This window comes from Vigna unguiculata, chromosome 8, assembly GCF_004118075.2.
Source record: "Vigna unguiculata cultivar IT97K-499-35 chromosome 8, ASM411807v1, whole genome shotgun sequence".
NCBI lineage: Eukaryota > Viridiplantae > Streptophyta > Magnoliopsida > Fabales > Fabaceae > Vigna > Vigna unguiculata.
Genome location: NC_040286.1, coordinates 33,010,315 through 33,027,150, shown reverse-complemented (window position 1 = coordinate 33,027,150; position 16,836 = coordinate 33,010,315). Strand labels below are relative to the sequence as shown.

At 34.2% G+C, this 16,836-nt stretch overlaps 3 protein-coding genes across 3 annotated transcripts; 2 read left to right on the top strand and 1 right to left on the bottom strand.

Annotated features, from left to right (window-relative positions):
* The first annotated feature begins 6,031 nt into the window (after positions 1 to 6,031).
* On the top strand, positions 6,032 to 7,695 carry LOC114194435 (nematode resistance protein-like HSPRO2). Its single transcript, XM_028084632.1, has one exon. The coding sequence runs from the start codon at positions 6,160 to 6,162 to the stop codon at positions 7,492 to 7,494; it is 1,335 nt and encodes a 444-aa protein (XP_027940433.1). The 5' UTR covers positions 6,032 to 6,159; the 3' UTR covers positions 7,495 to 7,695.
* A 2,083-nt stretch (positions 7,696 to 9,778) lies between these two features.
* Positions 9,779 to 12,315, top strand: LOC114195676. Its single transcript, XM_028086223.1, has 2 exons — positions 9,779 to 11,350; positions 11,777 to 12,315. Exons 1-2 carry the CDS (start codon positions 10,149 to 10,151, stop codon positions 12,024 to 12,026), a joined length of 1,452 nt encoding a protein of 483 aa, XP_027942024.1. The 5' UTR covers positions 9,779 to 10,148; the 3' UTR covers positions 12,027 to 12,315.
* Positions 12,316 to 12,455: 140 nt separating this feature from the next.
* Positions 12,456 to 16,836, bottom strand: LOC114195677 (glycosyltransferase family 64 protein C4). Its single transcript, XM_028086224.1, has 5 exons — positions 16,294 to 16,836; positions 15,019 to 15,415; positions 14,181 to 14,344; positions 13,995 to 14,065; positions 12,456 to 12,856 (listed from the first exon to the last, which is right to left on the bottom strand). The coding sequence occupies exons 1-5, from the start codon at positions 16,494 to 16,496 to the stop codon at positions 12,696 to 12,698; spliced, it is 996 nt and encodes a 331-aa protein (XP_027942025.1). The 5' UTR covers positions 16,497 to 16,836; the 3' UTR covers positions 12,456 to 12,695.

Sequence of the window (16,836 nt, the reverse complement as noted above, 5' to 3'; positions counted from 1 at the left end):
GGATGAATTTTTTTTACGGGGATGGGTATGGGATAGTGAAACCCGTCCCCGCCCCGCCCCGTTGCCATCCCTACATATATATATATATATATATATATATATATATATATATATATATATATATATATATATATATATATATATATATTAATAAATAATAGGAGTGTTAAAATGGGTCAGTTCAATGAGTCAGTCTATAAGCTTGAGTTAAAAGAGACGTGTCGGGTTGAAGATTTCAACCCATCAATTCATTCTGACCCAACCTATCAATTTGATGGACCAAAATATGGGTCAACCAGTCTTAGCCAATTGGTTCACTTTTTAAAAAATTAAAATAAAAATAAAAATATTGTAATTTAAATCACTTATGGTATATAAAAGAAATTTAAAAATAAAAAAAATTTGAAAACAAATTAAAAAATTTAAATAAAAAAATGACGGACCAGCTCGGTCTGGTTCATTAGCTCGTCTTGTACGGGACAGGTTATCATTATTGGTCCGTTTCTATTTGATGGACCAGTTTGGTCCTGACTCATTTTTTACAGGCCATTGACATGTCGGGTCAAAACGAGTCAGGTTGACCCACTTTACCGCCTCTAATAAAACATTTTAATCATATATTTATTCAACAAATAAAAATATTTTACTTTAATTATTACAAATTATTTTCTATTTTTTTTACAAAATGAGAAAAATTGCAAATTCTTCTAATAGAGAAGAATGGATACTTATGAACTAAAGCGTTCAATTTATTTTTTCATTCTTACCTTTATTTAAAAGATTATTTTGATATGAATATATTTTCTTTATTATTTAGATTTATTATATTTATTAGCAGAAAATCGATTAGGTGGAGACCAATTAGGTGGGGGATTGATTAGGTGATATCTCAAAAATGAGCTTAAACACCTAATAAAAATTATGTCTAACACCACATAATTTCCTTAACCTTAATATGTCATATTAGATAAAAATATTTTCATATAATAATCATAATTAGACCTATCATCACTCCACGTATTTTATTTATTTCCCTTGCTCCTTCATGTCACCCCAAAAAAATTAAAAATCAACCATTTATTCTCATTATCCTTCCTTTTTTTTTTCCAAGTAAAAGGAGCACTATAAATAAGAGATTGGTTGCACTTCAATTCTAACAGGGGAACAATGTTAAGTTCTCTTTGGTACCATATTTAGGTATTGTTCTAAAGAAAAATGCTTCAACTGCAATTTTTTTTAATTTCTCTATCATTTATCTCCCTAGTATATGACAAAAGTTATTAATATCAGAAATTTGTGTAAAAACAACTTAAGCTCTAAAAATGACAGTGACGTTTACGTCATTAACAACTCTCTCTAGAAGTCTCCATATATGGGCTTTGGACACAGTCCATTCACCCACTTGAATTTTCTCCAAAAGATTATTGTCATTAAATAATATATATGTTTTTCAATAATCAAAACCCTAAATATCTTCCCTTTTGAAGTTGCCAACGGCTGCTGACAAGTGACAAGTTTGAATACTTTTAAAAAGTTTAATTTACACCAAACAAATTGTATACTCTTCTAACTATTACTTAAATGATGCTATTTTTAATTAAATACCAAAGTATTTTTTGTGGTAAATAATATCTTATCTTTGTCAAGGCACGCGTCATGTAAAAGTTAGTGCTAAAAACAAAATTAGAAAATTGAAAAGAAACGACTCTTAGGGTTCAAAGTTCAAAACTCAACGCTTGGGTTATCCAATCCCAAATGAATATATGAAAAGGATTGTTGCTGAACCAAAATAAGAGATGCTATGCTTATGCATCCGTAGACGACATTTGCATGAAAGATCAGTTCAAACAAATATTCTTATTTATTTCTTTTTATTGCAGGCTATGCTCAAATAAAATCATTTATTAAGTACTTGATATAAGTAGTGATCACAATCTCAGAAAAGAAATAAAATGAATAATGTAAATATTGGTCTATTTTGATAAAAAATATTATATTCAACTAGTTTTGTTTTATAAAGTCGATCAAACATGTAGGAAGATAAGTTTGAGTCTGATTTTTTTGGTGTTGTTCTCAGATGAACATTAAAATACACTGTGTTTGTATTTTAAATATCTTTTTAATATATTTTAAAACATCAAAATTAACGGTAATCAATGTATTATAGAAACACAATAAAAAAAATAATACAAAAAATTTAACAAAAAATCCAAATTCGATAAGTTTAGGTCTAACTAATTACTATAATTTGTACTAGTTTATGCAGTATAATTTGATTAGATCTAATAATCCATAGAATTTGATTATTCTAAACTCTAAAAAAGAAACTATTTATTTTTGGGAAATGGGTAAATGTTGATGAGAATGGAAAGGTGTGTAGAGTGAGCAGAATTTTTGGCAGCATAGAATCCAATAGCCATAAAAAGTGGTAATGGAATGGAATGGAAGAAGTGCATGCCACTATCTTCTTGTCTTTTCAATTCATCTTCTCTTGCATGCATCCCTAATATCCTTTCACGTTACACTTCTACGCCCTAATTTCGTTCCCCTTTCTCTCTCTATTGCAATCAAAATTCACTTTTTCTTTCTTCCAATTTTATAACAAAAATATTGGGTAGTAGCTGCGTCAAAAATGATCATTACTAGGAAAAATAGATACACCATTCATCCATTATAGGCCTCCATCATGATCCCTTTAAGGTTTAGTCAAGTAGGCTTATTTAAAAAAAGAAGAAGAAAGAATGAAAAAAAAAAGACTATATATATAGGTTTTGACTTTTAAAATATTTTTTATTTAAATAAGTCAGCCGGAACCAAATTTTGAAAAAAAAGAAAAAACTGTTACCGTTGACATGTTCGTTTGTTAATAAATAATTTGATTTTTTTAATAAAAAGTCTTATTATTTAATATATAACTATATAGAACTCTTACAACGATTTTTATTTTATTTTTATCTAAAACTATGTAGAAAGATAATTATGAAACAAAAATAATGGTATATATGTATAATTATGAATTAGAAGTCACCTTATGGTAAGTTTCAAAATATGCATGAACTTATTCCACAATAGCTAGTTGTTTAGTTTGGTTTAAATTATGTGGACACACACATATGCCAGCATTGACTTTTTAAGTCAAACAAATACCCACCCCATGTTTTGGTTCATCTCCAACTTCCCATTATCCTTAACTGTTTACAAAGATAAAAGCATCAAAAATACCAATAACATTTTATCTGCTTTTATTATTATATTTTTACAAATTTACGATATTTTACTCTTATATTGAGTTTTCAATTAGTAATTATTGATGTAAAAATTCTTTTTTTTTTCTAAAGTAACTGACACGTGGATGAAATCACGTGCAAGGCACGCTCCATGGGACCAAACAGATGGCACAAAAGCACTGGTGAGTTGTATTACAGAAAAACGCAGTGGGAATGGGACACACCCATAACCTATGCTTATCTTTCTCTCAAAAAGCGAAACAGAAGAAAAATAATAATTAAAACTATAATTGTCACACACTTCGATGGACGATGGTGAGATGAAAAAACATTAGAATTAGTAGAAGATTAGAAAATAATATAATAATTAATAAAATTGAATACTCAGCGGTGGCCCTAAGAAGATTGAAAAAAAAAAAGTTGTGACGAATGAATGAAGTAAAGTTGGAATGAAGGGTTTAGGTAGTTTTTTTTTTTTAAATGTTGACATCTAATTTTGTTTAGCCGACTAATGATGGCATAATTTTTAATTAATTATGTTTTATTTATTTGTCCCAACTTCCAAGGGATTGTTTGTTAGGTTATTTGTTGAATGATGAGGAGTCGGTGGGCGGAAGAAAAGGGGAATATTGTGAAACTAGATTCCTCTTGTTTTACTCTACTCTGTACCTTACAATTGTTTCAACTATTTTATTTTATTGTATAATTTTTTAAAATATACTACTTATCACTTTTTATCTTATCTTATACAAACCACACAAAACTTTTTAAATATTTATCTGAAAATTGTTATAAATATTCTTTATACAGCCTCAACCAATCTTCAAAGAATTTACTTCTTACTTTTATCCCATTTATCACATCATTCCCTTTGTTACAGAGCTTTGAAATCAGAAATTCTGTACCTGTAAATTTTGGAAGCTAATTAATTAGCTGTGACCTTTGGGTTCATCCTTCTAAGGGTACATGTAGGTCTAGAATGAATGACACACTTGAATTGTTGTTGTTCTTGTAATTCAATATTTAGAATTTGACTAGTTTGGGAAAAACTAGTGTATTTAATTTTTTAATTACAAGAAATTTAATTATACAGAAAGAAATTACAAGATGATAGTGTATTATCATTTGTTTATCCCATCTTTACACATAATATAGGTCAGCTGTGCCTCAATTAAATTAAAGAGAAAAATTGGCACATTTATGCATAAAAGTCTTAAACAGGAAAGTTGGTACAATCTTTTATTTAACATTGCACTAATAAAGTTACATTTTTCTGTTTGAATTAATCCCAAACACTAACTTATTACTACTTAAAGCCTTCCTTGATAAATCTTTAATGGTGAAAGTGAAAACAAATACCAAAATTAAATAATTTGTTTTCGTGGGAAATATAGAAGAAAAAATTCTTTGTGAAGAAAATAAAAAAGTGGATACGATGTGGTCTAAATTCTAATATCACATTTTATTGTCGTGTGTTGTGAAATAAAGAGTTGATATTAATAATAATGAATTAGAAAATTGGGATAATAAAATTTGATAAATGGATTTGATTAATATGACAAAAAAATTAAAACCAATTAGGTTATGTTATTTATCAAAATATCTTTGGTGTAATTTAAGAAAAGGTATGAATTAAAATTGAAAAATATTAATTATGAAGCTATTATTTTATAAAGTGAAAATAATGTTAAAAAATTCATTTAAAAATTAAAATTTAAATAATTAATTAGAAATGAAAAATTAATAGGTATAATTTACTTAACCTGTATAACATTATATTACCTAAATAATTGATTAAGAATGATTGGAAATTAAGAAATAGGAACTAATTTAAACCAATTCCGGATTAAATTATATTCGTATATTTTTATTTAAATCTATATCTACCTCATTGTGTAAATGTAGAGAAGGTTTGAAATTAGTATTTTAAATGTCCCCTTCAAATCCTTCCAAATAGATACCCAAAATTATTGGTCGGTTGAATTAGAGTACACATAAAACTGTTAATTTATGGTCGGTTAATAGACTAGGATATATATTATTAAAATTTTATTAAATAAACAAGAATATCTGAATTTATTGAAATTAGGTGGTGATACATAATTATCCTGCTTTTTTTCCAACCTGCATCCAACACGATAAAATAATAATTTTATATTAAAATATATAAAATGTTTTAGGATGAATGAACTAAAAAAGTAGAAAATATGATTACTTTTTAATTGGTGTATTGGAAGGGTGTAGAAAAAATGAGGACAGGTACATGAAAATTTTGGTAAAATAAAAAAAATTAGAGGAAACTAGAGAAATTGAGAGCATTAGAGATTTTGTGACCTGACTCTCCAACCATTTGAAGCTGTGTGACTTTAGTTTGTGATGATGTTTGAGTCTATAGAAACACGCAGAAAGGAGAATCATCTGGTGAAAGAAGGAGCCAGAAATGAGTTTGAGAATTGAAACAGTGGGGTTGAGTTGAACGCGTATGAGTATTAGAATTAGAAGGTCCAACTTCAACGACTCCACCAAACAAACGCTCTTCTCCTTCTTCAACTTCCTTTCTTGTCCTTTTACTATACACTTTCTTACGGATAAGCTCCATGTGCCCCTCTTTTTCCTCCATCACCTATTTACTTACTATTATTTATATTATAAAAAAATATTTTTCAGAATTTGCTTTGCGTTTGGAAAAGGAAAATCATTCCACTCAATTGCGACTTTCAAATTCCATGTTCTTCATGTGTGTGCATGCCCTCTGTCCCCGGTCCACACGTCTTTCTCTCTCTTCTCTTCAAATTTCCACTCTCTCTCTCTCTCTCCAACCTCATCTCCGTATAAATACACTTCTATCTTCCTCCTCCTCCTCTTCAAATTTCACCATAACTCTTCTAATTCACAAAACTACATCTTCTTATCCATCTATCACTTTCCAAACATGGTTGATCTAGATTGGCAAACAAAAATGGTTTGTTCCAACTCACCCAAACTCTCTCTCTTAGAGAACAACATCCCAATCCCCACTTTGCAAATTCCCCTTCGCCAAAACGACATCACCGCTGCGTCGTCTCCGCTATGTGCTGCCTACGACAACTACCTTCGCCTCCCCGACCTAAGAAACCTCTGGGCCACCACCAACTTCCCCGATTGGCCCAACGAGCCCATCATAAAGCCCGCCTTACACGCCCTCGAAATCACCTTCCGCTTTCTCGCAACCGTTTTATCAGACCCGAGGCCCTACGTTAACAAGCGCGAGTGGACCCGACGCCTAGAGTCCCTCGCCGCGGCTCAGGTCCAGATCATTGCCGTGCTCTGCGAAGACGAGGAGCAAAACCCCGAGACACGTGGCACGGCACCCGTGAGTGACGTCAACGACTTCGTCACGGCTCAGAGAAGAAGCTACAGCGAGGAGAGCCTGCTCCCGCGTCTCGCCACGTGGCACAGATCCAGGGACGTGGCGAGGAGGATCCTCGCCACCGTGGAATGCGAGATGATGAGGTGCACGTACACGCTGGGTCTGGGAGAGGCCAACCTCGCGGGAAAAAAGGTTCTCCGCTACGACGACGTTTGCAGGCCGACCGAGATCCGATCCCTGGAGACCACGCCGTACGATCACGTGGAGAACTACGAGAACGGGACGGTGCACGCGGCGCAGCAGATCGTGGAGTGCTGGACGCGTGCGGGGAGGGGGTTGGTGGAGAGATTGGTGGAGTCGGTGGAGAGGAGAGAGTTGGAGAAGGCGGCGAGTGAGTGCCACGCTGTGGAACGGATCTGGAAACTCCTGGCGGAGGTTGAGGACGTGCATGAGATGATGGATCCGGAGGATTTTCTCCGGCTGAAGAAGGAATTGGGGATGAGAAGGCAAGGCGAAACGGAGGCGTTTTGCTTTAGGTCGAAGGAGGTTGTGGAGTTGGCGAAGGTGTGTAGGGATCTGAGGCAGAAGGTGCCGGAGATATTGGAGGTGGAGGTTGACCCGAAGGGTGGGCCGGGGATGATGGAGGCGGCGATGAAGGTGTACCGGGAAAAAACGAAGGGGTTGGAGAAGGTTGTTGTTTTGCAGGGTATGCAAGCGATTGAGGTGGCGATGAAGAGGTTCTTCTTCGCTTACAAGCAGGTTGCGTCGCTTCTCATGGGAAGCTCCGAGGCCGATGGGTTAACTCAGATATTCCTTCAACCCACCTATTTCCCTAGCTTGGATGCTGCCAAGACATTCCTCAGTTATTACTGGGAAAATAACGCCAATCAAACTCAAAACTTGGTAGTTCCTTGGTAGTTAAATCGGTTAATTAATTCAATTCATTTCATAGTTAAACCTACCCACACAAACAAAAACAAAAAAAGGTTAAATTTTGTAAACACATATGCGTCTGTAAAATATTATTTCTCAATTTTTTGAATCATATTCTTTTCTCTGCTGTAAGCCGTTCCCTTACGGTTGAGCAAATAGATGCATTACAACAAATTAGTTCGTGTTTGTTTTAGATTCCATTCACACACTCTGCATGGTTTCTATTATCCACCCTTACTGGGTCAATAAAATTGAAAAATAGCATCACTTTTTTTCTTAATAAAAATACAGTTATTAATTTTAAAAATTGCGAGAAAGCAGAAGAATATGAGGGTACAGATAATGGTCTAATACGGGACAATTTCGCAAAAGCTAGGTCTTGGAAATTCTTCTCTTTGACTTGAACTATTTGTTTGGATGATACGTATCAATGGATATATATACGTATAACATATCGTATGAGAAGGTTAACGAGATTATAACTTGTGCTCATTGTGGACAAAACAATGAGTTAACTTATATTACAAAATATTTTCACTTTTGTTTGACCATAATATAGAATTTGATTGGAAGACTTCTTACAAAAAATAACTTCATTTGACTATTCCAAATACTCAGTAATGATTTTGTTAAAATTGTTTTGTACCCAGAAAATTACGTGATTTGATACCCAAAAAAATCGAAACGAAAAATAGGTCTGCAATTAATTCTCTTCCAATGTCTGTAAAAAAGGTCAAAACATGTTGGAAGAAAGTAAATTAATGAGAGGAGGTCAATAGTTTTTATTTTGTATTCAAACCTCTCATTCATTATCCTTTGAACAAAACCATTTTTTAAATATCCATTTATTTTGGGTTTTTCTGTTACGGATATAATAAAGATGGTAGAACAAGCAACTATGCGTGTGATACCAAAATAGAACTATATGAGGAATTTGAGTACTGCATGTTTTATATTTATTCCACTGCAATTAGGACAGTGTGGTATTTTTGGTAAAACAATCTTCCTCTTAGAATATGTGACCAGAGACTTGATTATTAGATTTTTTTTAATATAAAAAAATCGTTATATGTTATTTCTTAAACAAGTATTTTTAAAGATTTGTTTGTAACTTTTGACTAGAAATGCTTAAGCTGGTAAAACAAAATTATTTTTTGGAATTTATAAATTGAGAATATTTAACGTATACAAGAAACAAATTTGCTTATAGTCTTTAGTCCTCATAGTTTATTTCATAAACTACTTTGTTGAGAGACGTGAGAATCTGACTTTAAAATATATTTACTGTAGTAAAAATATTAGGTTTCTCTTAACATGTGATAAATAATAATTCTTTTAAATATACTATGTTACTATTTGATTCTCAACAAATTTGTATAAATATTTCTAAAAATATTTATGATCGATTAAAGACTTTCAACCATTAGAAGGAATAATAATTTTAAGAATTTATGATTTCCGTAATTGAAAAAGAAAATCCTTTCTATCAAAACTCCTAAATTAAAAAAAACATTTTCTCCATCATAAAATTAATTTTCTTAAATTTAACAAAACAAGTTTATCAAATAATTTAAAATGATATAATGAAATAAAATTGCTTAATGAAATTTTAAGTAACGTGTTTTTTATTATTTAATGTCTGATCAACTCAATTAATTAGTGACTAAATGTTTCAACATCAAGTAACGTGTATATATATATTTTAAGTTTTGGCGTTATCAAAAGGCTTCACATGATTAAACACCATACACGATCCTTTAATAGAAAGGATACGGTGTGAAGAATTTGTTTTTGTTGCAAAATATCTCTAACAATAATTTTATTCAAATTAGAAAAAACTTCTTACACCAAATTTTTAATTACGTATATAGTAAAAATTTGAATTTAAAATTAGATAAAATTAAAATAACTCATCAATAATCATACTCTGATGAGATTTAAAACTAAAGTTCGAAAATTTAAAAAACATAAAAAAAAATAACCTTTTTCTTGGGTATCTGCTAAACATGAGCAATCGGTGATCCAAAAGCACTTTTTAGTGGTGCCCAAAGTGATCCATTGCGTATGACTCGCATAGCAATTTGGGTCACAAAACGAACCATTCAACCAGAAAGACCATAATCCACCAATCAATAAATATCATACAAAATCCGTTGAAAAATAATATTAAAAACAAAGAAAAATATCTTGAAACTTTATCTCTTTGCCACGTTAATCAGGCCCCACGTGTTATCCACTCCTCACTTTTTTCTTCAGCATTCATCATCAATCAAACTCCAAACTTTTTCAGTAAATTTAGTACCCTCTTCTGTTGACATCTGTTTTCTTCTCTGTTAGTTTTCCATATACAACACTCGATTCTCCAACTCCCATAATTTCTTTCATTCTTCTCGTTCTTAATTCCTCCTCTCTGAATTTCATACACACCCTTTTTTATTGATCGTTTTCATTTTTACCCGTCTCAGTTTTACAAAAATTTTTGTGATCTGATTGTGTTGTCGATACAGAAAACAATAATCTTTTTGGGGTGGTTTTGATTGATTCTATTTGGGTTTATTCAATTATGATTGTCTTTTAGGTGTTTTGGTTTTTCTGTTATTATTGTTTGTGTGATCCCTGGAAGAACCTGGTAATCGAGCATGGCTTCTAGAGTCTCTTCCAATCTGAAATGTTGGCACTTCAGGACCCCTTATTATTGTGATTCATGGAAGACACCTCGTGTAGCTTCTTCTTCTTCTTTGCTACTGAGGCGCGTCACTGAGAGGAACAACAATGTTATGCCATGTGGGTTGGTCTATAGGACAAGGAAATCGAAGGTGCAAAGAGGGAAACCGGTTTACTCTGCACTTTTCGATGACTTTCACCAAGAGGAAATGATGAATCTGGTTCAGATTGGTTGTTGTGATGAAAATGGTAATGAAATCGCTTGTGCTGTCTCTGATATTACCCCAAACAAACAACTCAAAAATGTCTCTGGCAGAGGTTCCTCTGAGGAGTTCAGGACAATGGAGCCTGAAGTTTTGGAGCCTTCTCTTCTGGGAATCCAGCCTGAGCCACCGAGCTGGCCAGAGAGGGATGAGATTTTGAGACTCAGCTTTGAGAGGAAAGTGAACAGTGTGGAAATTCCTTTGTCCATTAGGATGATCAAGAAGAAGCTACAATTAGAGGAGGGTCTCAAAGAAGCTGGTGAGTTCACTGAATTAACTAACTGTTCTATGAAAAAGGCCTTCTCCTCTATGATGTTTATCATGCATGAGCTTCAAAGCCAGGCCTTGCAAACAAGGGAGACTCTGTGTGGTGAAGACTTGGAAAGTGTCATGGCCAAGCTTGGGAGAGAAATGGATGCTTCGTTTGTTTGGCTCTTCCAACAGGTTTTCTGGAAGACCCCAATTCTCGTGGCTGATGTGATGGTCCTCTTAGCTAACTTCTTGGTATTCTCAATGAATGAAGACACTGTCAAAGCGATCATTCCTTCCATGATCACAGAGGCTGTAACCTTGACCAACAACGAGAGTAAAGTACAACGTTTACTAGACGGTACTGATGATGATCAAGGTGAGTATGTGAAGCAAGAGTTGTCAGAAGAGGAGGAAATGCTGTGGAATTCCTTGCAAGAGGAGGCTGCAATTTTGCAAAAGGAATTGAGGAGTGAGGTTTTGGACCACGAGACAAGGGAGCAGTTTGTGGCCCCAGTATCCGTGGAGCTTGAAGAGGATCATTATGAGGAATATATCAAAACTGAGCTTTATTACAAAATGCATCTGCTTCGGACACCTCACTGTTCTCTTCTGCTGTCTAACTATGCACACTTTCTATTCCTTGTTCTTCATGACATTGATAGGTGAGTTCTCTACTTTGTGATCAAATCTGTTTGGTACTTGACGATGCTGCATTCTTTAGCTAGCCTTTTCATGAGTGAGAAAGAAAAAAAGAATAAGAGGAAAAACAAATCTTGTTGCTTGTTTATTCTCTATGCCGAGAAGAGTGTTTAATTTATGGTTTAAGTAAACTCATTTGAGTCTTTGTGAAGATTTATTTTGGTCTAGAATAGCTTGAAGTGACATTTTGCAATATTGACATAAAAATGAGGGTACTGCTTGAGAAGTGAGTGCTCTGGTATTGGTAAACTTTTCAGGGGCGAAGGCATGACAGATAATGTAAATGTATCTTCAAGTTTCTCTCTTTATCATTTTCTACAGGGTATTTTATTTCCATTTATGATTTATATTATTATTATTTTTTGAATACATTTTTAATTGATTTTCAGGGCAGAAGAGTACTACAAGCGTTCGGTGTTGGTCGAAACACCAGAGGGTGAGGCATTCAGTCGCTATGCTGATTTCTTGTTGATGATAAGAAAGGATGTTTGGGCAGCAGAACTGAGATATCTGCAAGCATTGGAAGCAGATCCTGGCAACAGTTACTATTTATCAAAGTACGCCAATTTCCTTTGGAACACCGGTGGACAAGATGCTAATAGTTTTCCTATAGAAGAATTGGACAACTTACAACTATGACAGTGTTCATATGATTCATTACAGCTATGACGTTGTTCATATGATTCACCATGGCTGCTGAGTGATGGTACTTTTTGGTAGAATGATTGTTGTGAATGCGTTTTTTTTTTTCCGTTGTTGTAAATTACTTTTATGAAGGAAGTGTAAGTGCCAACTCTACCTTCTACCTTTGAGACCTTGAACACACAATTTCTCCATCACAACTTCAACTTTTTGTTTGTAGTGATTCTGTATTCGTTTGTGGGAACTAATTAATAGTTATATAATTTGATAAGGAATTGTTAATTAATTACGGTCTTTCACGAATCCCATTTTTCCAGTATTCAAAATCACTTCTATGAACCTAGCTAGTCCCGATCTATCTAAGTAATATGAGTATCTTAGATAGAGCTTCATCACCTGGTTGTAATAAGCTTTAATAATGTTGTAGAATCAAACTCTTAATATTATGAGAAAAAAGCACCACAGGATGCTGCCTTGTATTACTTAACAATAATACAAGAAATTAACCTAAGGAATTTGATCAATTAGTGGCAAAACACATGAATTGTGTATAAGATCCAATATAATACAGATCTGTGTGACTAACGAGAATGGAGTAACTCAACTAGCAACTAATAGACGAAAGTGGAACTTCTAAAAACCGCAAAAGAAATCAAAATTCCAGCGTCACCAAAACCAGATATTGCGGCTATCGACGGCCTTAACTGAAGTAGATATCAAGGGCATCCGCCCATACACGGCAGCAAATCTGTTGACGCACTCTGTTCTTCTTTCACTGTGACCTCCCAAACTACTGATTCCAGTCGATCCAATCTCAAATATTTTACCTGTTACAGAAAATAACAAATCGATCAAGTTAATTCTCGTATAGTATACACGGGTGCCATATGTCAACACTGTAGTTTAAAAATAATGAGTGCATTGTTCAATTTTGTATTAGCCGTAATGAACTTCACAGAAAAAAACCATTTATTAGCATTAAACTTTACAATCAGCTACCCAAGACTGTGCACATTATTAACCCCGTAAACAGCAGTGTAACTGGCCAGTGGCTTGATAATAATAATACAAAATATGTCACAAAACAACAGCACCATCACGAGTTTAGAAAATAAGTGTCAAATGAAGAATGAATCGTCAAACTGTTTCAGTGATCACCAAGAGAAATTAAAGATAAAAAATAGTACTATGATTAATTCATAGCTAAGCTTGCATAGCTCGATTACGCTGATACAGAAGGCACTACAATTCCATACTGTAACTTTTTGGCTCCAAACTGAAACAACAAATGTTCTGATAAGTTGGAGATGATTTCCATCTCAATTCTAGCTGGGTTAACCTTGCTGTATTTGGATGCAGTATGCATTATACACTGTAAATCCACCGTCTACCATATGACTGGCATAGAGGCAAGGGACACGGAGTAGAGAACTAATTTCACAAAAAAAAAGGACTTAAATAATGTTGTTTTCTTTTGCTAATAACATACCTCTTCATGTATGCTAACAAGATATCAGTTACCATCATATGCAAGAAAGAGAGGAAAGAGGAAATACCTCTAAATGAACACAGCATACTACTAGTAGTTCTAGCATTAATTAGTAGCAAAATGCCAAAAAAAAGTTTTCTTGTGCACTTTTGACATAGTAAAAATATGCATGCAACATTTATTGGCTCCCCATCCTCAACTTAATCACACTAATGTCATGTAGGGGATGAATCCCTATACAACACAAGTTCATCACTAGAAAAGACCATTTGCGGGAAAACAAGGGCACTATGCACTTTGAGCTAGTTATGAAACTTCTGAATTAAGCAACCAAAATAGAAAAAATAATAATCCATGTGATTCCTATGCAATGATTGTAGAATGTAGAGTAGTTTAGTTCTTAAATGTCTTCATCAGTACAAGAAGAAACAAAAAACACTCAAAATCAAACAATTTGTTTGATATGAATCAATTACCTTTAACCCAGATGGGAGGTGCACCAGTAGCATTTGCAACAAGAAAAGACATTGCAATATCTTCACAATTCCTGGTAAATAAATTCAATTATTGAGTAAAGGATTAAGAAAAGGTGGAACCAAGGTTGAGAGATTCAAATCTGATTAAAAAGAAGGTGATGAATAATTATTTATCAAGGGAAAAACCTGTTCTTGGTTACATATTCTTTAATTGATGATGGCATCTCGTTTGTATAAATGTTGAAATACTTTTTGTGAAAGAACGCTGCCTTGGAGAGCACCATGCTATATGTACCCGTCCACCACACAGACCACCATCCACCATAGCTAAATTTGTTGTCATTATCTTTCTGCGAGCAAATGGAATAACTTGAAACATTACCCACAGAATTTTTTCATATTTTTCCAGTCCCGGCACTGAACTCGTGAAAATTAATGGAAAACTAAAATCAAGGAGGTTTAAGGATCAAACATTACGGCAATCAATAAGGTTCACTTCAAGTTTAAAGATGCATCAAACAAAGACTAGAAGGATGAATTGAAGATTAATAGACGAAATTCCTTCTTCCATGACAGAAACTGAGCTTTCTTTCCCTTTAAATCAGATACTAATTAAGAAAAATATAACAGGCCTCAAAAGTTCAAAATAAGAATTCATACTTGAAAGTAAATTACACAAGATATCCAAAATGTGCTCTTTCTGCAGTTTCAATGTGAGTGGGAAGTCCCTCTTAAAATTGAAATGGATCTTCACACTCTAAACCCTAAACCATATTTTCACCAAGGTATGCCTTCTATATTTTGCAAAACAACATTCTGAAAGGTAAATGTAACGAGTAACCAGAGCAGTTGTGAATGAAAGTTAAAACAGAAATTATTGACTTGCTCCACGCCTCCATTCGAAATTAGTCATACACCTCCTCTCATGTTTGAGCTCCAAAAGCAAAGGCCAAAAACATATTATGCGACCAAAATTAGCAGGGATAGTGGAAAATGATTCAATAAAAAGAAAAGAAAATCATACCAATGAATCCATCCAATGGACACGAGGTACAAATCCAACCATCGTATCAGGCGCACTTTGCCAAACGTCAAATGCAAACTCCACTGAAGAGCAAGGAAATATGACATCGTCATCAATAGAAAAGACAGCATCTGTCTCCAAATCCTTTATTTCTTTAAATCTATTGTTCAAGCTGTCTTCCGTGTTGATATCAAACTTCAATTTCACTTGCCGTCCATCTTTAGGCTTGGACTTTACAACGTGGTGCAGAAATTTTAAAAGAATATCTGAAGGAGGATTGGGTTCACTCCACACAATATGTACTGATTCAAGACGAGGACATGATGAATAATGCTTGATGGACTGCTTTAGTAGATCATATCTCTTCCACGTGTTCATTACTATAGAATACCCTCTCCTGTGAGAAAAAAAAACATTAAACGACAATGAGTCTATGATATCACAAACAACATAGGCTCGTTGGTCTTAAGAAAACAAAATTTAGTATGAAAAAATCAGTCCCCAGACCAAATACCACGAACATATTAATAAAGAATATATGATTAAGGAGGTTGAAGTTCTTCTGAGCTGGGTTCTAGGGTAATAATAAAAATTCTAAACCACCAAACCGCAATCCTATTCCATTCACTCGATTTTCAGTTCAAGATTGTTTGGTGACTTAGAAAAACTCATAAAAAAGGTGATGAACCTAGTAATATACAAAAAAAAATCCATAAAGTACGTGGTTATCAACCCAAATTCGTTACATATCTAATATCTTCATCACTTGACAACAAAACACAGGTAGTGAATAAAGTGTAAACGATATTTACAGTAGTAGTGACATCAGGAAGAAATTTCCCAAACACCAACTTCTAAGATCCCAAGACCCAAAAAACCATTCATCCCTCTAATTTGCATAAATTCCCTCAGAAGAACACCAATCATTTGAATAGCTTGCATCCAAAACGACGATAGCTTCACCCTGCTGTGCACTTTCCAAAATTAACCTACCAAATAAAACTTACAGACACTCGTATCCCTTTCTGTATGTTGTTTTCCCACAAATACAGGAACAGGAAAACGACGAATACAAATAAAACGGAATCTGATAAGTCAATATGGAAATCCAAGAAATGCAAACAAACTTTTCCGAAAAGTAAATCCGTTGCCAAAAACGAAGCGATCTTAATCGTTTAATTTAAGTTTTGGAATTATCCGTATTAAGAAATTAAAATATTTTTGGGAATAAATTAATGAAGTGAGAAAGAGAGAAAGGAAGGAAAGAATGAGAACCTGGGATCGGATGAGCGAGGGGAAAGAGGCGTTTGGTTGTTCCATAGGACAAAAGAAGAAGCGCTTGTGGAGAAGGCGAGAAGCGTGAGGGCGACGCAGCAACAGAGGAGAAGCTTGATCTTGACTGATTTAACAGTGGAGATCGCGAGTAGACGGAACCGCTGCTCTGTCCGACGGTTCCAACCGCAGCAGCTCCCTCTCATCACCGCCGCAAGGAATGCGTGCAGCCGAGGCGAAGATCTCTCCGAGACTCAGCGGTCCGGCTCAGCGGCGAGGCATCCGGTGGCGGAAGCGAAGGAGTGAAAAAAAAATTGAACGGATTGTGTTATGTGTGCGCTCTGGTTGGCTTGGACGTGTGAAAGTGAAAGCTTAATGTTGTAGCTCACTGATCGTTGGGCCTTGTCGTCGTGTGCCTCTGTCTCAGTCGCAGATCACATTGACAGGAATTGATGCCAGAAATAAAACGAAGAGAAGCTTAACAGAATATAATGAGAGAAAATGGGAGAGAGAGAGAGAGAGAAAGAGAGATTCGTTATTTTCTTT

Bases quoted from the DNA above. Each gene is read 5' to 3' on its own strand.
- LOC114195676 (XM_028086223.1), top strand. From the start codon at position 10,149: ATGGCTTCTAGAGTCTCTTCCAATCTGAAATGTTGGCACTTCAGGACC. The intron at 11,351-11,776 runs GTGAGTTCTCTA...ATTGATTTTCAG, and splicing joins GTTCTTCATGACATTGATAG to GGCAGAAGAGTACTACAAGC.
- LOC114195677 (XM_028086224.1), bottom strand. From the start codon at position 16,496: ATGAGAGGGAGCTGCTGCGGTTGGAACCGTCGGACAGAGCAGCGGTTC. The intron at 15,416-16,293 runs GTTCTCATTCTT...TTTTTCTCACAG, and splicing joins CCTCGCTCATCCGATCCCAG to GAGAGGGTATTCTATAGTAA. The intron at 14,345-15,018 runs GTATGATTTTCT...ATTTGCTCGCAG, and splicing joins TCCATTGGATGGATTCATTG to AAAGATAATGACAACAAATT.
- LOC114194435 (XM_028084632.1), top strand. From the start codon at position 6,160: ATGGTTGATCTAGATTGGCAAACAAAAATGGTTTGTTCCAACTCACCC.